General features: G+C 40.3%; 1 protein-coding gene across 4 annotated transcripts in view; it reads right to left on the minus strand.

Annotated features, from left to right (window-relative positions):
* SRPK2 (SRSF protein kinase 2) overlaps nt 1–21,639 on the minus strand; it is a 148,252-nt gene that overhangs the window by 5,912 nt on the left and 120,701 nt on the right. For 2 of the 4 annotated variants that reach the window (XM_040593997.1, XM_040594001.1), the window contains exons 10-16: nt 20,160–20,406; nt 18,704–19,192; nt 13,716–13,816; nt 13,508–13,615; nt 3,442–3,511; nt 2,641–2,733; nt 2,110–2,202 (exon numbers count right to left, since the gene is read on the minus strand). In XM_040593997.1, the coding sequence (XP_040449931.1) occupies nt 2,110–2,202; nt 2,641–2,733; nt 3,442–3,511; nt 13,508–13,615; nt 13,716–13,816; nt 18,704–19,192; nt 20,160–20,406 (1,201 nt within the window). The remainder of the gene's footprint in view (nt 1–2,109; nt 2,203–2,640; nt 2,734–3,441; nt 3,512–13,507; nt 13,616–13,715; nt 13,817–18,703; nt 19,193–20,159; nt 20,407–21,639) is intronic. The other 2 variants (XM_040593998.1, XM_040594000.1) reach the window with 2 other exon arrangements.

The raw sequence follows: 21,639 nt of genomic DNA on the forward strand, positions 1-21,639 counted from the left end.
ATTTTCTGTTTTGAGCAGAACAGATGGGATCCAGTCTACTTAAGCTTCCACAGCAAACTTGCGTTTACATTTCATGTGGCAGCTGAACCAAGTCTTTCAAGGTGCTTAAATCCCACCCAGAGCCAAGGGAGACGCCGCCTCTGAGCAATGTCAGTGACGTACAGGCCCTACAGGACAACGGCGGCACTTGGCAGCGGAAGGTCTCATGGAAGCACGTGGAACTCTTCACTTCATGGGAATTTTACAAACTACCCTCTTCTGTGCGCCGCAGACACTGTGGTTATTGTGTAACTGTTAGGTCATTTTAAGGTTCTACAACATCATTAAAAAATGCCAACCCACCTGGTGTAAAGTGAAAAGTGGGAACGTGAGATATGCTTTAAGGGGGGTCAGGCTGGGTGGTCTTTCCAATTCAGTACCTGCCTCTGAGGGGGGCCGCGGGCAGAGGCAGGGAGGGTGGGCAAGGAGCCTTCCTGAAGGCCCTGCCCACGCTCCAGCAGCTGCAATTCCTGTGGCGGGGGGTGCCAGAGGCTGCCCCCTGCCCACCTCTTTTACTGCTTTATACAGGGTGGACCTCTCAGCCCTGAGCTTGTTCATCTCGGTCGACACGAGTCTCTTTTCCAGGCTGCTGCTAAGGCCGCTCTGCGAGCCCTGTGGCAGTGGGCTCCTGAAGCTCGCCGCTGCCCAGGGAAGGGATTATTTTCAAGCCACCCCCGCAACTTTCACTGGGTGTCTCCCAGCCCTCACGTGGCAGGTGCTGGAAAACTGCAGCCGTCTTCAGCTTATCCACTAACTTCCTGAGTTTGTAAACCTTTATTATTCCTCCAGCAACATTCTCCCCTCCACGCAAAAAGCCACAGGTATTCTAGACTCCCCCAAACGGCAGTTGCACCATCCCCTTGATCACCACTGCTGCCCTTCTTCACACCGTTTAATGCCATTACATCCTCCTTAAGGCGATGAAGACATGCAGAGGTCCCTGCTGTACCAGGAATACCCACGCACACACCAGCCCGCTCTCAGCAAGGGAGGAATGAATCACTGGACTGTATCCTGCCCCACGGTCCCAGCCTCTCAGAGCACAGTGCTGCTGCCACTGCTGCCCTGGCACCACACGTGCCCAACGCAGCTGGCTGGCACCAGCGCTGCCGACGAGCTGCACGCTCAGGCACGGGCAAGAAAGAAGCCACACCACTGTTCAGCAAGAAAGTGTGCTCATCAGCTGCAGCCAACAGCCCCCGCAGTTCCCCCACCACATAACGGGATGCTTCCGAGATACCATGTCCCTCTACACAACACAGTGTTGTCTCAAAATACTGAGGGGCCAAAAGACTCTTGAAGCATCACCACGCTCCCTCACGTGTCAAAAACCTGTCTTAAAGGGCAGCCTGAACAAAGACAAAGTACAAAATTGTAAAAGAACTGCAAGGCCCAGCGCATTTGTTCAGATTAATTACTTTCTTGTATCAATTGACAATTTTACAGGGGCTGCACTTCTGTACAACACCAAACAAGCTAAGTCATCACCTACGGCTGTGGCACTGAGGCATTACAGTAATTCAGAGCGTTTGAAGTGCGACAGCACGGAGCACAGCAGAGGAGCTTTCTCCACCACTCTTGTCACACAGCGATCTTTTCTGCACGCTGTCCCTTCAGGGAAGTTCCGAGCGCGTGACGACTGACTACATGCAGCTGCCTGCCTGTTGCCCCCTGGGCAGTATTCCCTTCCCACCTTGGTTAAGCCTTGTCAGTGGCATATGCTGGACCACTATGCACGAGCAAAAGTAGCTGACAGGTGATTTTCCATCGCATTGCAAGCTATGCATCGCTTGATTCCGTACATTTACATGAACACTGGACAACAACTTCACACAGACATTTGTTATCATCCACACTTTGTTGAGTACATCCCAAAATGAATTTTAAATGTAATATTGAAATGAATACTGCAAATCATGGCTTTTCTCAGAAAGCCAAGTTTACACCAAAATTCTTCTTTAATACGAGCTCTCCATTTAAACGGATATATTTCTTCAGTACCCATAAATGAACATATTCTCCTTTTGGATAGTGCTATGCTTTAAATTAGTGTTGCATAAATACCGTTACCTTTTTTGGTGAAAAACTCCTTGGAATATTTCCCCAACATAGCGTATTTTCGAGGGATTTTTCCCAGCAGTTCAATGATCAATGCTATGTGGTCTGCATTGGAGAACATTGCCAGCAAAACAGAAACATACAACAGTTTAATCAGTACATTGCATGCACACACTAACACTGGCCCGGTACAGACAGAAATAGATTGATCCTGGTAAAAAAGATATGTGCACACTGTTCAGTGGCTAATTTGGAAAGATGCTTTCAGCAAAACTTCCTTCTGAAAACAACATTTGAGTATCAGCTGCTACAAACAAGTTTTGCTATGTAATTTAAAATGTACCAATATTTCCAGAACTTCTAGCTAAAAAAAAAAAAAAAAATTATAAAATTTTGTCACAGATTCCTGCATGTTTTGTTTTTCAAAAAGAAATTTTTGTTGCGTGATTTCAGGAAATGTTCCTCAGTGGGACATCTACAACCAGCAACAGCAATTCCACTTCTGTCTGCATCACGGCACCTTTCAAAAAGAAGAGGTACTACCTCTGCGATTGAAGAATTCCCGAGAATATTTTCCAGATAGAGCAAAGTGCCTTGGGATATTGCCTAGCAGCTCTATGATGTGTGCTATGTGGTCTATGAGGGAGAGAAAAAAAGGATACGGGAGTGGAAGGGGCAGGGAAAGGATGGGATAAAAAAGAAGAGGAAAGAAACTGGAATTAGTAAAAAATCAGAAATAGTTTCAAATCAACAATGTTCGCAGCAAATCCATGCAGAGGTTTCCAGGATCAGCAGAGCTCTGGCATCATTAGTAGCATTTAGGAACAATGAATGATGCCCACATTACCACTGCAAAGAGCATTTACAAGCAAACAAGCATGAAAATGGACAGGTATACAGATGGAAGCAGGAGTTAATTCTGATTTTTTAAAAAAATTAGTATTTGCCTAATTCAAATAAAAATACACAACGTAGACATTATTCCAGTGTCACTCTTATAAAGAGAAAATACTATAAACTTCAGATTTGTCGTTTCTTTTCTAAACTAAAATGTTGTTATTCTCAATCAGGTTTCCACACATATGCAATCTTACAAGAAGGGCAGTTTAATTCCTTCAGGCAGTTGTTAAGTAGATGAGTATCTGCAGAAGGCAGTTTTTGCCCACCCACTGCTAGTGATGGAACTTAAAACTAAAAAGAAAAAAATCAAATTTATATTCCGAAAACCATGTGTATGAACAGTTCACTCAAATACAAAACTTAACTCCACTCTAAGCTCACTGGAAATTTAAGAGGAGTGTGAAAATATGTACAAACTCGTACAACAGCTCAAAAGATTCATACCTTCATCCCTGGAATAGTCTTCACCAGAGTGTGGTTCAAACAAATAATCTCCAGTCGCAAGCTCAAAAGCCTATAATATAACAGACATATTTATGGGTATTTCAGAAGTAATTTTTAATCTTAAGATGTCAGCAAAACGTCACAACTATCTGAGAACCAAGAGGGAATTAACATTCGAAGTTCAAGGGCTACAAGTGGATCTGAGACTGAGGACAGGCCACTTACCTGGGGACCGTCATTCCCGCAGTGCAGCGACAGCACGAGCCCCGGCTCAGGAAAGAGCCCCCGTTCAGCCCCGAGCGCCCCCCGTCACTACCAGAGGCTGGAGGTTTGGACACAGGCAGCACACCCGAACCCCAGGCGTCCCCACCTACTCAACCAGGATGAACAAAGGAGACGGACAAGGAGTGTGGAACTGCAGTCCCTTCCCCGGCAAGCCCTGGAGCTCCACCAGCTGACCAAGGAGCACGTCCCAGGAGACAGCGAACAGCACCTGGCAGCAGAGGAAGCGATTCCGCACCGATCGGCTGCACGGAGGTGTGAAGGGGGCACTGGTGTAAGCTGATATTAAACGTGTTTTACCTACCAATGTGCCATCTTGTTGGTCGTGTTAAATATGTGTAAGTTAATGAAGCTGAGAGAGAGGTATTTCTAAATATATGAAAAACAGCTACATTTCTAACTGAAGGCTAATTATCCATCAGCTTGCACGGTGGGGACCGAAATAAAAAAAAAAAATCAGAATCAGAAATAAAAAAAGAATCAGAAAAAAACCCCATTTGTAACTACAATTAATCACTTGAAATTAGAAAACAGGGTAAGGTTCCTTGATGACTCTAAATCTGGAAAGTTTTTTTTAAAAAGTATTTTTGTTGAATCAGAAGTCATCAAAGTAAATACTGCAATCACGGGGTAAAATAGCGAGACTGACATTGATGAAGGAATCCAGAGCACACACCATGATGACTGATTCTTTCGGGACACTGCAACGCTTCGACGGGATGCTAACCCCTATGTTAGGTCAGGACAAAACTGAGTTTCTCTTCACGGGTGTAATGCATATTAAATGTCACAAAGCACTGAAAAAACTATGACAGCCCATACTTGTGCACAATCACGGATTCACCTAGCCTAATTTGTTAAACTCTTCTCTTTCTGTTCTGGATCACCAATTACCCAAGAAACCACAGGAATCTAATTCTTTCCAGGTGGTTTACTCAAACTATTTTCCATCTCCAAAACCAGGGAAAAGATCTGATCCAGAAAATCATTCCAAAAATCAGGCAGAACTTCCTGGCACATTTCTGGGATGGGATTTCACTCTGTTAGAACATTTACTACAAAATATTTGTCTCCTAAAAATATACATGCTTCTGTTCCAATTTGTAGTCTGGAGTTGTTAAATCACCTGCAAATTTAGACTATTTATGGGCACTTGGCTTTTTCAAGCTGTGAACTGCAGTGCCATCCAAGTGGGCTACAGCCAACAAAATTCATTGCCATCCCACACCGCAGCCAAGAAAGCAAGAATGCCCCTTGTTGACACTGATCCTATGAGTGGACCTTTAGCTTCTGAAGTCACCATCACTGGTAAGAAGTCATCCATTCTTTTTCTTACTCTACTCTTAGATCAAGTTTTCATTTTACAGCTTAAGGAAAAAAAAAATATATATGAAGGACTTTAATAAATTACCAGGTATTTGGACCAAAGAAATTTTTAGAGTAGTGAGAAGAGATCACTGGTAGAGGTCTCTAACACAACGTGGAGAATATTGTTATTCTCTTGAGATAAGACTGAGAAGCCCCAAGAGTCCCCTCTGTATCTCACGGCAATATATTTGCTGGAAGAGCTGGACCATGCTGATGGGGCCGATTTCTGAGGACACTGAGAAACTCACTGCTGTAATTAACACAGGTTCCTGGAGAACAATGGAAACGTGGTTGAATTTAGCCACAAAGGTAGACTCCAGAAGAATACAGCTTCTGTCCCAAGAAATGAAGTATTAATAGCTTGACAGGTCTCTGTGGGACTACAAAGATTAAGTTGGAAAAATGGTCAAAACTGTTCATAGAGAACCACAAGAAGTAGGCATACCACTATGATACACTGAGTATCATATCAGTTTGTATATAGTAAGAGCTGCAAACGCTAACAGATTTGGGATACTTGTACCACCTTTTTGCTCAAGAGAAACTAAAGCTTTTCAAAATGATGATACTGCTGCTTTCTTCCTTTTTGTGTAGCTTTGACTCCACGCCCAGCGGGCTGGAGCCACAGCATTTCAGACACTCCATTTCCTGATTCTCTTTAAAGGTCTCTGCACCAAGAATGAAAAAAAATCTTCTGACTCGGGTGCACACATGGACAGCCCAGAGACAGCCTCGCTTTTTGGGTGCTGCAATAAATATCTGCAATAATGCTTCTTCGCATTCATGCAGGACAACGTCTCATAGGTTCATCTGTAGCAACCTACTAATAGGTTTCTAGATATTTACAGGATGGATTGGCTACATAGCACAAGGTAAATGAAATCAATCGGGTCTCGTAAAAAAGAATAAATTCTTGAGCTAGGTTTTTACCATAATTTAAAAGAATCAGCATTAAAAATGCATTAATAAGCACATACATAGCCATAAGAAGGACAATGACACCTCTGGATTGTATCAATCGGCATTCTTCTGCTCTTTAGGCTGATGTCCAAAGGCCCGAAGTGCCAGAAAGACCAGAAAGTGCGCGCAGTCCTGTTAATGAGTCAGTGCCACCGACAGAAGGGCACGCTGCTGCCCGCACTCCGAGCTACGCTTCTGGCAATGCACGGCTGCTCTGGATTCCCCGAGCACTCTTCAGCCCTTACTGACACCTCGCACCCAACTGTAGGCACAACTGTAAAACTGCTCCAATTCCTAAGTCACCCCGTGATAAAATCAGGAGGTGGAGACCCTCGATGGACAGCAAGGTGAACACAGGCCAGCAGTGCACTCTCATGGCAACGGAGGACAAACACGTACCGGGCTGTATGTAACAAGCATGTTACCAGCCCTCGGTGAGACGCGACTTCTCCTTCCCCTCAGTGAACCAGTTTGGGGCCACCAGTATGTGAGAGACCCTGCCAAAGTGGCAATAGACAGGAAGGACTTCTAAGAGATTAGGGGGCTGGGCAGAGGATGCAGGAGGAGAGGCTGGTGGGGCCGTGTTTGTTCAGGTTGCAGAAGGGGAGAAGAAGGTGGGATGTAATTGCTGCACTCCAGTCTGAAAGGCTGTAACAGAGAAGACCACGATACGCTCTTCTCAATGAAAGGCCAACAGACACAAAGCGAGATGGGAAATTCCAACCAGACAAGAAGAAAAAAATCCTTCAGTGAGATGGGCTGATCATTGGGGCAGGCTGCTCAGAAAGGCTGCGGAAATGCCATCCTGACAGATGGATTGCTCAGCTGGATGAGGCTCTGAGCAACTTCATCTAACCTTGACATTAACCTTGGTTCAAGCAGGAGGCAGACTAGTAGCGATCTCTTTCAACTTAAATTTGCCTATTATTTCTTTGATGCAAATACAAACACAGATTAACCACACTTACTTACCCGATTTCCCTTTGAAAGTATTCATTTATAAAAACTAGTTTCTTGACAGAAACTTCCAACTTTGAAATACTATGATCTTTTTTACTTAACGTTGACATTTACCTCAACAGAAATCAGCATTTCAATTATTATATGGAGATAACAAATGAGATACAGCACACAACATATGGCACAAAAGCGCAAGGCAATCATCCACCCTTACTGACTGTACTGGCAATTGCTACTTATCACTCTCCTAGGGTTATCGCAGAAAAACAGTCTAGACTGTTTTTCTCCATCTGCAGATGGAGACCCTTTCACATACATGGTCACACTGTCGCTTTTGTAGGCTCTGGAGAGGCTACGATTCCTTTTCTGCCACACAATTGTATACGAACCTACCACAACACTGAACTGTTGGCATCGCTACCATATACTGTGGATCCGTGTCTAATCACACAATTGGAAATAGCTACATTTTCACTGTGTGACAGCTGTGTACTCAATCTGGTGACTGAAAATGGATGCACGCCTAGGGAAAGCTGTCTGGGAGAGGACTGGAAGAACAATTCACTTGGACTGCATCAGCCTCCCTGAATTCCTCTTATGAAACCCCAGCCGAAAAAGGAAAAGCTATAGGCCAGAATTATTATTTTGACAGATGAGATCTGGCTCTTGCCCAGAGTTTCTCCGCCCCAGCTGAAATGAAGAGCTGTGAATGAGAAGATTGTAACCGTTTCAAAAATAGGCTTAGTTTTAAGAACGCTGTTCCACAGGTAAGTGGGAGCATGGAAAGAAGAGGGAAAAGCTTTTTGAGATATGCATACCAACTGACAAGTCTGTTCTCCCATGGACATCTTCCTAGGCCAGGCAATGGGAAGAAAATAAAAGGACATTTTGCATGGTTACTGCATGGTGAGAAAGGCCAGTTATACACAACACCGACATGCATGGGATGCTTGAAAAAGAAACAGGTTTCTATTATTTGCTGTACTCCAGTCTTGGAATTGCGCACATGCCGAGTTGTTGCTTTGGAAAGTCAGTTTCTTTTGAAAATTATTTTCTTTTGAATGCTTCAGGCTGTCCACCCACCACCTTCAAAAGGGGTGTACAGTGATTAATACAGCATTTTCCACTGGATCTGCCTACTGAAAAATATGTGCATACTGACTTCAACAACTTCTTTTCTCTCAAGCAGATTTCTGATTTTCCATTTTTCCTAAAAATACTGCTTCTGTGCAGACTGAGGCTTGTCATCACACCTTTGGTATGTGCCACTCACACATACTAACATGATAATACTCATGATCCCATGGAGACACGATCATTTTTCCCCCCGCTTAAACACAGGAAGAGTGGTTAAGGACAGTTCCCTCTCCACCCCACATTACAGGACATCACGCAAAGTAGTAAACCGGGGGCTGAACTACAAGCACTTACATGTAGGTTTAATTTTGACATCGTAAGTTACTATATTCTGCTCATTCTTCATTCTGTCCCTCCAAGTTCTCTCACAAGCACAGAAATCTCACAATAAAAAACACCGCTGTAAGCTCGCTTGTCTTGTAGCAGCATCTCCCTAATTTTTAAAGCTGTTTGCCAGGCCACTTTCACTTTCACCCCAGCAGTATTTTCTTTCGTCGTTTGTATTCTCTTTGGGTAGGTAAAACCACCAAGTACAATTTTTGCCTTCTTTGACCTCCTGCTGATCTACAGCTATGATCTACTTGCTAGTTCTTATTATAAAAAGAAGCTATCTCAGGAATCACAACTCACCACAAAAGCCACCTCAGATAAGTGTTGAAAAAATAGTCTTGTTAATGTCCTAGCTCATGACACAGTCATCTCCCTGCAGCTCAAACAAGACTGTACATAATGAACAACAAAACTCAGATGATGAGACTCATCATTTCAGGTGTTTTTCCGGTTTCCAATCCAAAGAGCATAAACAAGGAAAAGCAGTGGAATTATGGTGCTTGCAGTCATATCCAGGAGCAATACAAAGGGATGCCCTCTGCCAGTACTAACTCCCTTATCTTGCCAGGATTTCTTGGCAGCAGCAGTGGAGTGCTGTGTTCCATCATTTTTGAGATTTAGGAAATCCTAAAGCATGCAGTGCCTGTTCAGTTTCTGCTCCACAGAAAGCAGCCCTCTCAATACTGCAAACGTGGAAATTCAGCCTGATAAAATTAAATGATCAAGGCTGGTTTCAAGCCTGTCAAAGGCACTGTTGGCTCCAAATCTGTTCCCTTTTTTGAGTGAAAATGAGAGATGCACCTCCCTGTTGGCAGAACTAAAATAGGGTTTAGCACAGCAGGGGAACTTAGAATTTTCTAGAATTTAATAAATGTGGAGAGACATTCCCAGCGTCTAGCCTTCCATGACAAAAACTGAGTATCCCACTTAAATAGGCCACACTGTTAAAAGAAAAAGAAAGGGCACTGTGCAACACTCAGAGGAAGGTCACCAAAGCTGGGGGAAAAAACCTGAAGTTTCACTTTGTTACATTCTTTGCTTAGCGCAGACCAAGCAAACAAGCAAACTGTATCACACTCCGGAAGAGCCACTGGCATCCCACTTCTTTCATTAGGCTCACAGCACACCACACACACACTGATTACAAGCCTCCAAAGATCTGTATCATCCTCTTTTCTCCCCTGCCTTCTTTTTTTTTTCTTCTTTTTCTTAAAGACTCTGAGACTCAGATCACCTGCGCACAGGACTGGTGCTTGCCTGAGGATATTTACCCTCATCCTTTAAGTCTGATTCAAAGAAGTTAACGGGCACAAGAACTGGGCCCTGCCAGATCATCAAAACCTAGAACATTTAGCTGGCAGGCTGCTGGCTTGCAACGCTACTAATTCACTGACCTAACACCAAAAGAAACAGAACTGTAAGGTCATTATCACCGAGTTATTTCTCCCTCTTTTGCTATTTGGGTAGAGTCCTTACGTGAGTCTATTCATGTACGCTTCCAGCACAAGTAATCCTCATCAGAATGGCTACTCCCATACAAATAAACCAGGATTTCTTTCCTGGAAGCTGCATCAAAACCACGGAGGATGAAGCCAAAGCCATATTAATAGAGCCCAGGCGAGGAGCACACTCCACACAGACACGACACGCGTGCTTGTTTACTAGTACGCAGAGTGTTCTGCACTACTTGTGAGCCAGCCCTTTCAGCAGCCGTGTTGTGAAACTTAAACAATGCCCACTGAGATGAAGAACCTGACCACAACTCTGAACCAGCAGGTCTTCTGTCAGCAAGAGCTACACAGATGGAAGAGTGAAGAGCACACCTGGATAAGTCTCTGTGAGAGTACTGGTCAGAAATCTCCAATCTGAAGCTTGTGGGTACACATGGATCTGTAAGATGTATTTGCACACAATTCCATCCAAATGAGGTCAAAATATTTTGAACCCTCTTTCAGTGCAGATTCAGAGAAATAACTTGGTGATTCAGTTGTGTGCAAGGGTTTTAAAAGCACAACATCTCATCTTTGCTTTGATACTACCTTACTAGACTCTGCATTCACATTAATACATATCATTCGTATTAGGCACACATTTTTGCAATATGTGAATCAACACTCATTAGAGAAACAGAGGAAAGGAAGCTCATCCAAGGTCAAAATCATAATCACAATGAAGGACAGCATCTGCAGTACTGTAACGTGGCTCCCAATGCAAAGCCACGTGGCACCCTGCCTACCCATTCACAAACACGGTATTTCTGACAGGTGGAGACAATCAGAACAATTGCTTACCTAACCTGGACACAGCCTCAGACTTAGGTCACATAATGACATACAGCTACCCCATAACTGACAAACTTTTTCAAAACAAAAAAAAAATTTAAAAAGGAGGACATTAGAAATACCATATGCAACCAATACAGAGTCAGCTGGTAGGACACTATGTCACGTGTGCCCACTGTCACACTGGGTGAAGTATGGAAGGACAGAAACTCGCGAAGAAGGAAGTCATGGCAATACTGCTGGAGCACTCGTTTCGCATAGCACTGCTTCCAAAAACGTCCTTAATGACTTTGAAGTTGTACAAGCAAAGCAACACAACAAAGAAGTGTCCTTGCTCTCCTTTAAGAGTCTGGGACAACATGGCTAACAGGGTATCTGAGCTTTATTTTGGCTGAAAATAAACAACAGCTCCTGCTCTAGCAGACAGTCCTTTTGAAAACACAAGTAACAGTAAAGGTTATGGAATAAAGTCATTATTAAATATATAATTTATATAAAAATAGATACTATAAATATAAAATATAAAGTAAAATTACATACAAACCAAGAGCAAGATAACCCAGAAATGCATTTTCTGAACCACATCTAGGTACCACAAGGACTCCAGACTTGACAAAGCCAGTGGGACTACAATGGCATTAAGACACTTTGGTACTTCACCGTTCTTGGCTGTGTTAGGGATTGGAGAGAATCAAATCATAACTTTTGAAGACAGCCTAAATAAGTTAATTGGGAGTTTGCAGTTCCACACCAGGAATGCCTCCCTGGCCATTAATCTCTCTTAGAAGTCCTCTGCAGAAAAAGCTGCTCAGGTCTTCAAGTCAATCCCTACCTCAGAGCTGTTTTCCCTCTGATACAGGATCAGCACTCACAGTGCTTTGACCTGTTTTCTCAACCACACAGGATGAAAGCAGATCCCGAGGGGGTTTGAAACAACAAATTTTTGGAGTGAGCTTCAGAGACCGAACCCCACTTTTTACATGACTATACAATGACAACAACTGAATTCAACAATTGTATATCAGTGCTGTAAGATTATAAAATTTCTACTGCATTTTTAAGGGCAAAAACCCAAAGGTCTGTGGCAGAAGACATAATTCCAGTATTTCTGCTTCAAATGCTTTACTATCTTTAAAGCTTACATAACGAAAAAGCAAAAGTATAGATTTTGCATTAAGATACTGAAATTTCATAAATAATTGTGAATCTGATCTTATGATACTTTATGATACCCCTAGCGGGAGAAATGCTTTAGGCTTTTTTTTTCCCCTTGAGTCTGAGAAAGGACTCACATGAAGAAAGCACTTATATAACATGGAAAAAATGTAAATTGTAAGGGGCTGAACAATCCTGTGTATTGTAAGACAATATTCCCGAGGTGTGATATTGCTGTGAAGTACCCCGCTTTCTTTAAACACAATCCTAGATAGACTTCAGCCTTTTTTATGTGGCTTTAGCTACAAGACCCTTTAAAATCAGCAGGGGATAGGTACAACTGTAAAGAAAGATAACTCTAGGGTATTCAATATCACAAGAAGGTATCAAAGTTCAACTGAGGTTTACCAAGTATCAAGCGAAAGGAACAAAAATCCTCTATAATAATTTTGTAGTTAGTTAACAGAAGAATCATTCAAAGAATTAAGGATCAAAACTGTGGAATATTTTCTCTACTTTGTTTTCAATGCAATAGAAAAATTCTACATTTTGCTCCAAAATGGAAAAGTAAATTTGGAAATGGATGTTCTTTTCTGTGTACCAAGTAAAAGCTAGTATTAAACTCCAGAGAAAATATACTTGCGGTTTTACTTATGGGTTAGTTACCTCCAACACATGGCTTGTTGAGCTTATAATATCTGTAGGATTTTATGTTCCTTTCAATCCTCCTCCTCTCCCTCTGAGCTCTGCAATTCTTCTCATCACCCACGCCTGCAAACTGTGTCTAGTATTTGAGTCTTCTCCTCCTCCTCACACACTTACTCTTTTCAGACATGTATTTGTAAAATATAAAGATTTGAATAAGTTTTCACTTTCAAAATAGACAAAGATATTTCTAAATGTATTTCCAAAACTATCTTTAATGAGAAGATGCATATAGCTTATTTGTCCTCAAATAGATACTACAAACCAAACAGTTGAATGATTAAGTTTTTACTTTTTCTATTCTTTAAAGATTTTTTTAAAAATCTGTAATTTCAGTTTTACTGTCTTAAAACTGATTCTGCAGAATGTTACTACATATTTTACTAATAAACTAAATTATTTTCAAAGTTTAGAATGTAAAGCTGTGATTTGCAAGCCTAATTTGATGAACGTTTTCTCTGCACTTGGCAAGAATTTTAAGTTATTTCACTATCTGCTACTTTATGCAAGAAAAAGGAATGGAAACACAGAAAACAGTCGCATAGATTCTAAGATGGGAAGGAAACATGCAGTTGTACTACTGCAGTTAGATTTTTTCCATTTAAAATACATATGTATTTCCCTCCAAACGTGAATGTTTTTAACTAAAAGTTTAAAATGCATCAAATGAAAACTAGAAATGCCCTACAAAATAATTCCTTTTGATTACAAATGCCTGAGAAACTGAAATAAAGGGGGAAAATCAGCAGCAGCTATCTGATATGACGTAATTTACGATAATGTATTTGTGTGAAAAAGTCAGAACCATCCTTGCCAGGTTTCCTCACTAAATAAACAACTGGTTTTAGGAGTTTATTCTTGTAAAATACACATTGTATTGTTCTTACCATACATGCTGTACTCCAGATATCAGCAGGTGTACTGTAACCTGCTCCTATTAAAACCTCTATGGATCTATATTGTCTTGTCTGGATGTCTTCTGTGAAGTGTTTATGCTAAAATAGAAAGAACCACATTAATGCAAAAAAAAATTAATTAAAAGGCCTATTCTAAATAGTGAAGGCTAAACAGCTAAAATGATGTAGTTATACTTACCACCCAGCAGGCATTCCCCAGGTCAGCAATTTTAACTCTAATTTTATCTGCATTTCTTGGGTCCAGTGGATTTACCAGTAAGTCAGCAGCACGAGTTTTTGCTAACACAAGCAAAATGCAGAACAGTTAGTATTTTGAGCACCCTATTCAATATCTCTAAGCAGTTTTGCCTTGACATTTCATCCAGTTCTGTAATACATTAAAGGCATCAAAATAGTTTGCTGAATGTTACAAGAAATTAGAACAACATAAATAGGATTTCTTACCTTGATGTATAAATATCCTTACACATTTCAAGTGCAAATTTTTGCATTCTTTAACTGCTGAATTACTATTATTAGAATATCCAGAGGACCTTGTAAGCAAAAACAGCGCATGTATTTCCAATAACAGACAGAAAATGTTAAAACTCAGACTCCCAAGAAATCCACATGAAAGATAAGTTATTGGAACAGTTCGGTTGAGAAAATAAATCCTGCACTTCCACTTTTGGCTAAGGTAAATAATTTATCTTTTTAAAAAAAAATCTGTCCCAAAGGGAAGACAACTCACAAAACCACGGCTAATTTGGGAGACTAGGGGACTGTCACTGATTTCACAAATAATTCAGCATTGAACCAAAGTTCTCCGAAGGTCCTACTTGCATTGAGCATGATTCAGATTAAAAGGGCAGAACTAATTAATCCTGCAATCTTTAGAGGCTCTTGGGACACTGATGACCCTAACATATGACAGTGAAAGATTGCCACTTTTATTTGTTTTGACATACCACCTGCTAGCTCCTAAACTGCACTGGAAAGAAAGAAGATTGACTTGAACATGGAAGATAAAACCAGGTATCACAGATCATATAGCACTAGAGGATTGATTTCAGTTTCCTTGCCCTAAAGCTAAAAAGACTAAATTGGAAACTGGTGAATGACTTACTAGATCCAAAAGGCACCTGGGACTCCAGTGGGATACAATGATCTGTTAAACTGAAGTAAGAATTGGAAGAGGAAAATACACCAGGCATGGGACAAGGAGAAAAAATACAGGATGTCTAATGGTGAGTTCAGAGTGACTAATATCAGATGAGGATCTTCAGCTGCTGGGACAGCAAGCCTGAATGGACCATCAGGGCACTGAAATATGGGCCAACCAGAAAAGAAAGTGGCAGGATCCACCAGGGAGAGAAGGAAAGAGAAGACAAGACTGAACAGCAGAAGACAGAAGGGACGGTGACCTCAACACAACAGCCCTCTAAAAAAGCTGGAACAGAGTCCAAGACTCCAGCTTAAAAAAAGCACCAATTCAGGACGTAAAAGTAAATTACACTGAGACAGTAAGGTTGCAATCCAGCATTTAGGAGACAGGAATATTAACGTCTTCCCTTATGAGTGTGCTGCATCGTACAGTTGAATTTTTTTAGAAACACCGTCACATGCATTATTCAAGAAATAACAGGACCTTTCTCAATTCAGTAGCCCTGGCAAAAAGGTAATAAGAAAGAAAGATAGTGCTAGACAAATCCTTCCCACACATTTGTTGAAGGTGAAGGACTGAAGTAAATAATGTGGTATGAAGAGGGAAAAAGGCCTCATCAGCAAGACATGCGAATATGACATTAGGAAACAGCTTTCTTCAACCTTCTTGTAACAGAGGGACCTTACACAGTAATAGGCAAGTGCCTACACATCTGTTTTTTCTCAGGAACTCATGCAGGTTATGTCCCATATTTTCCAAGACATGAATATGAGACCTTCAATTTTGAATTTGACAAACATGCATCAATCACAAGTGAAAGTGCAGTCAAAAGGAGCATACTTTTCGTAAGTACTCTCAAAAAAAAAACATCCAAAGGAGCTCATTCTGAGCACAAAATTAGTGAGCATTTCTGATTTTCATTTTTGTGTGTCCTAGTTCCGTAAAATAGAAGTATCAGCTCCTCTTCTCACAGTCTCAGCACAATAGTATACTTAGTAAACATTCAAACACTGAAATGAGAAGAGTCATGAGCAAATTAATAGATCTGTCTTAGGGGCATTTGGTCACAAGGGGAAAACTTGAGAAAGATAAAAACTTAATAGCTGTTCATCCACTGAACACAAACTGGTCTGTGCACTGACTGAGGCAAGTATCCTGAAAAAATCAAGTGAGACCATGTTACTTAATAATGTATAACAATGCCTAGACAGAGAGGAACGAATAAAAGTCTACTTCTATACAAGAAAAGGGCACTAAACTTATAGTGAAAAAGTAGCACCTTTTAAAAATATTGAGTAGCCTGCAACTCTTGTATCTTTCTTCTTTCTAAATACCTTAATCTGTTTTATTACTCTTTAACCCAACATCATCAGTGGTGCCATTAATAATGTTTAGCTTTTCCTCCTTCTGCGGAAGAAGTGAGCTATGGATGCGTTTACTATCTTTCTTCTTTCTTTGTACAAAAGGTCTGTAAATTGCTCCTGGTGAGATAATATCAAGGAGGAATAAAGCAGGTTTGTTTCTCCAGCTATGGAGATAGGCTGCTCCCATGATGACAAAACCAGCTTTACTCTCTGGAGGCATGAGGATTTTACACATCACCCCAGGAAACCAGCAGCAGAGGCTTTCTGCCTATATACTGTCAGCAGCACAAAGGAAGAGGCTATAAAGCATCCAGCAACCTCCTGTACATGGTTTCAGGGACTACAAAGTGTAAGGAGATGGACTGGAAGACTTATTTGTCTGGATCTTGACATTTTCCAGAAATACAGCTCTACTCGGTTGTATTTTACTTCACATTTCTTGCCTACCTGCAGATTCCGTTACCTGTCAGACTCTAATAAACTGTGTGAATTGTTCTTCTAAAGTCTTAAACCAACAAATACACTTGACCGTACTTTTCAACACATCACTATTTAAATTCAGTAATTCCATCTGGGACAATGTTGATGGCAGGCTTAGTGATCTTCTCCCTAAGCCATCTCATTTTTTTTCTATCCACTTACACATTTAGTCTCTCAGTATTTTCTTCATTGAAGCTGAAACCCATATATTTATCATTTAGCCACAGGCACTATAAATAAAACCTGTGTGTAATACACTGAAGCTATTTAATTTAATGGCAAAAATCCAGCTCTTTGCAATGACACAAAGATTTCACCTTCCATATCTTCAAGAAACAGGATTTACAGGCAAAAGGTCTGGATCTGAGCAGCTCTGGTGGCCAGAATTTAGATGTCCAAAACCATGCCGAATATAGAAAAGCCATAACGAGTTGAGGGTTGGCAACATGCCTTGTAGAGACAAAGACTTCATCTTGCTAAGTTTTAGTAAAAGGCTACGACAGGAACAGTTTCAAACAGAAAAGAACCATTAATGAATGACTACACAGCATATCACAGAATTTTTTAATATGACTGAGAAAAGAAAAAACAAGAAGTAACAAATAGAAGCTGCAGCTAGACAAATCCAAACTTGCTATAGTTCTTCTGAAACAATTCTGAGTAGAGACCAGTGGAACACACTTCAGCCACACTAGATTTTTATCATTTCATTTGTCCAAATAAAGATCAGGTATCTTTTTAGAAAATATGTTTTAAGCCAAAAACAAAGGTTACTGGGCTTAATAGATGGTGTATTTCTGGCTTGTTATAAAAGGAAGTCAGATTACATGATCTCATGATCACTTTCTCCCCTTAAACTATGGGAATAATGCCTACTTGCAACTATAAACGTTCTTTCCTCTTTCCTGTGTAGACTTATCTGTCAATGTGAATATTTCATCTACAGTAACTTGCTTAATACCCTTAAAAACAAGTTCAGCGTGTGTGCACGTTCAAAATCACAGTTCTGTGTTCCTCTTAAAATTTAAGATGGAAATTCGTTTGACTTTAACAAGAATGCTTTCGCATTGTGTTTCAAGCTGCATCAATCAAACTCCCAAGTTTGAATGCAAGAAAAATATCCAATTTACTTAAAGTAAGCTTAGCTAAGCTATTGCCTTTAATTATACAATCACATTTTTTTCTTAACTACTGGCTTTTTCTATTCCACTTAGTGGCTGCCTTTTTTTTTTTTTAAATGTAATACATGCTACTAGACAAAAGTCTTCCACGGAGTCAAAGCAAAAGTGTTCTTTCCCCCCTGTATTTCTAAAAGCCATTCAAAACTAATACATTTGCTTTTCCTTGAAACCTGGTCCTAGGAGGTCAAAATTCACCAGAAGAACGCTTTTGGACCAAACTAACTTACGCATCTCTTCTCCATTTCTAGATATCTGCTCTGCCTTTTTGCCAAAAGTCTTTACAGATGAAATACCAAGTTTAAAATAATCATAACTGAGATTTTGCATTTGTACAATGTATGATTCAATGAGAAAAATATTCAGTGTAGACGTAACCAAGGACATGAAGTCAGCCAGCAATGCAAAAAGGCTTCCCAGTAGCTGCAGCTGTAACCCAGCCCTAGCTATGGTTAACCTGACCCACGATCCAGCTCCCTCCCCAAGTCTGGGGAGTGCCTAGGAAAGAGAGCACCTGGGAGCAGGCTGCACAGATTCCTCTGCCTGCAGAGGCTGGCACACGGGCACCATCTTTTCAGTGGGCACTCTTCAGACTCAAGCACGAAGCAGGCCCGGAGATGAGTAGGTTTGACACACACCCAGAAACCCAGAAAAATGTTTAAAACACTTCACCTGTAGGTACAGAAAAATCACCATCACTGAGAAGTGCTAGACCCTAGCATTCAAAGTCAGGGAAATGGTGTGGTAAAGAGTTCTTGGTGGTTACTGAACGGTCCTTCTGTGGTACTGAAAGAAGTGTGTGACAGCTGACCCATAAGGCTTGGTATTGAATTTTCATCAAAAACCCCCAAACAAATAAAAAGTAAAATCTGCATATACGTGTCACTGAACACAGGTAAAACACATATGTAAGGTTTAACTACTCATTCTACAAAAGATATCACCTACAGCTCCAAGAGACTTCAAGCATGGTGTACTGCACTTAAAGAGGAATACTCACTTTTTGGCAAATCCCCAGTGCTTGAAGCTGAAACTGTTCTGCTCCTGTCGTGAGATGGGCTGCTCTCCTCTCTTTCGGTTACAGTTGATCCTTCAGAAACAGCAGAACCACAAGCTACAGATTCCAGAGCCCCAGAGAACACTGAGGCTGAAAATTCAGAGAACTGTGACTCAGGAATTTTATGACGTCCATTTGGCAATTCACCATTAAACTGTTCATAGGAGCTGCTATAAGAGTAATCACTTTTTGCATTTGGCTCATCAAGATTATACTCCTCTGCGTTTGGATACTCTTCTTCTTCCTCATCTTCATCCTCAATCTGTTGTTCCAATAGGAATGGGCCGTTCACAATATGGCCATTTGTTTTGGGGGATTCTATCCACTTAGGGTCTGTAGGGTCAGTGTTGACAAGTTCCTGCTCAACATCATCATCTTTTTCAGTGTTTTCTTTCTCTGTGTCCTCTTTCTCATCCTGATCTTCTGCTTCACCTGGAAAATTTCAATGATCAACACATTAGATTATACATCAACATACCATTTTTAAATTAGGCATTCATAATTCTTAAATCTTTAGTAAATAGTTGACTCCTGACATACCACACAAGGAAAGACTGATTTGAAATACTGCAACATGCAAAGCATTTAAAACCTAAATTAAAGGCGAAAGAAAGAATAAGGCTGTTGGAAAAAACTGAATAATGGGAAGTGGTTCAGAAGGGAACAATTCAGCAGAGAAGAATGTTATGAAGGGAAGGTATATGATGTCCTGAAAGCAAGCTTTACAAATCTGTAATTCAATCTGTGTCGAACAGGGAGTCATCATAGAAGCAGGAAAATGCACAGTAAGAGCAGAACAAAACTAAACAAACCAAACAACAGTCTCAGTAGTTACGATTTAATCAGAATCAGAGAGAGCTGACAAGAAAACCCAGGGAAGTCAGAATAGAACTGGCCCACAACAATTCTGCTCCAAATCACAAAGGCTAAATAAGAATTTTAAGAAGACATTTAAAAAATTTTAGTGACAAACCTGCCATTATTATTACCTGATAGATCATTACAACGAACATTTAACAAGAAAAGATGAAAGCAATGATGACTCTAAGTACATTAATGTTACAGAATACAAATTCATCGTTTTTCTTCTATCTCACCAAGATACTTGGCTATGCCACTTAATGTGGTATGACAACTGACTGTTCTGCTGAACTTTCTGTGCTCTTTTGTGGGATTTGATAGCTAGATCGCTATCCATGTTTTTCTTCACTTCTATAGTAGGATTGGCTTTTCTTTCCCTTTCTAGACTTTGTAGTTACCATTTTACCTACAGGAGGAAATGAAACTTAATGATCTAGGACAGTATGGAGATTTTGTTCATTGCACCAGATGTAATGCTGCAATTACTTTCCCCTCTGAAACAGTAAATTCAGGGTCAATAAAAGCAGGTAATACTAACCATCATCATTACCAGGTTCTTCATCTACTACCTCTTCTATATCAGCTGTTTTTAGTTTCACCTCTGGGTGGTACTCATCTTCTTGTTCATTTGATGGCACAGCTGAGGTTACATTTTCTTCTATTTTTTTCCTTTCAGCTTCTCGCTCTAGTTCTTCTATTTCCTGCAGGCGTTTTTCTAACAGCTCAGCTTGTCTCTTCTGTTTTTTCTTCAGTTTTTTCTTTTTGTTTTTGGATATTTTTCCAATCTGAAATATTAATACAAGCAAAAGAAAACAAAGGGGAAAAAACCACCTCATTCTCAAGGCATCTTACACCGAATTCACCTGCAGTATGATTACGTTTTACTTGAAAATACTGGATGGCAATTAATATAGTAAATACGTTGCTTTTTCCATTTTACATCAAATCAAGAATGATGTAGGGTTATATGAGGCAAATAAAGTTACCAAAATTGTACATAGTTATACATGCCTTTACATGGTTGTTTATTAGATACAAGAGCAAAATACATCGAAGATGTCACAGTAAAATTCCTATAATCTCAACTAGGCAAAATAATATTAAACTTCAATCTAGACTAACAGGTGATCCTGTATGTAGAAGACAGTCTGCTATCATATCTAGTTGTTTACACATTAATTCTATACATGATTTTTCTCTGTATAATGCAGGTAATGACTAGCAAAAGTATGCTGAGAAAAATATACGACAAAACTAAAGGGATTGAAAACAGTAAAGAATTTACATAAACCCTGTGTTTATTTCCTTGTGAAAGGAGAGCATTTTTATTATTCACTTCTGGCCCAGAACATACGATTCACAAACAACAGATGGCCATTATGAAAAGTTTCACATTTTATATAACATAAGGATCGAAACACTCAGGTGCAATAACAAGAAAAAAAAATATCAACACATCTGAGCTAGGACCGAAACACTTTCTCATATTTTAACTGAGATCTGACTGCTGTTTTTACTATTTGATAAATGACATCCATCCAGTTTTAATTCATTGTTTAGGTATCACAGTAAGTAATCCTCAATTCAAAAATAAAGTACTAGGAACAAAGGGAAATACCATTTTCTCAAAGTTTTATCTGTAAATCCTGTTCTCTTCAACAGAAGCTATAGGCCAGTCAAAACAAGACAGTTAATTTGACAGTCCTATTAAATTTCATCTGCGTCGTACGCCCATTGAAATGATATAGATTCTGTACACACAGAAAGCAGGTTTGACCTCAGATATTTCTAAACAGCTGTATTATCAGTGGTTATTTGCTTTGTGTATACAGCAAAAAGATCTTTAAAAACTCATTAAGAAGCCCTCTCTTTTAAGGCCTTGAAGATTAAGGCCTTGAAGTTCTTAAGCTACTGCAATGCGTGATACTTACTGCATGCACCCATTTTTGTCAGGATTTGAAAAGAATGGATTATTCCTCGAGAGATGAAAACGGCAATGCTAAACTTCCTTTGACATA

This window comes from Falco naumanni, chromosome 5 (assembly GCF_017639655.2).
Source record: "Falco naumanni isolate bFalNau1 chromosome 5, bFalNau1.pat, whole genome shotgun sequence".
Classification (NCBI taxonomy): Eukaryota; Metazoa; Chordata; class Aves; order Falconiformes; family Falconidae; genus Falco; species Falco naumanni.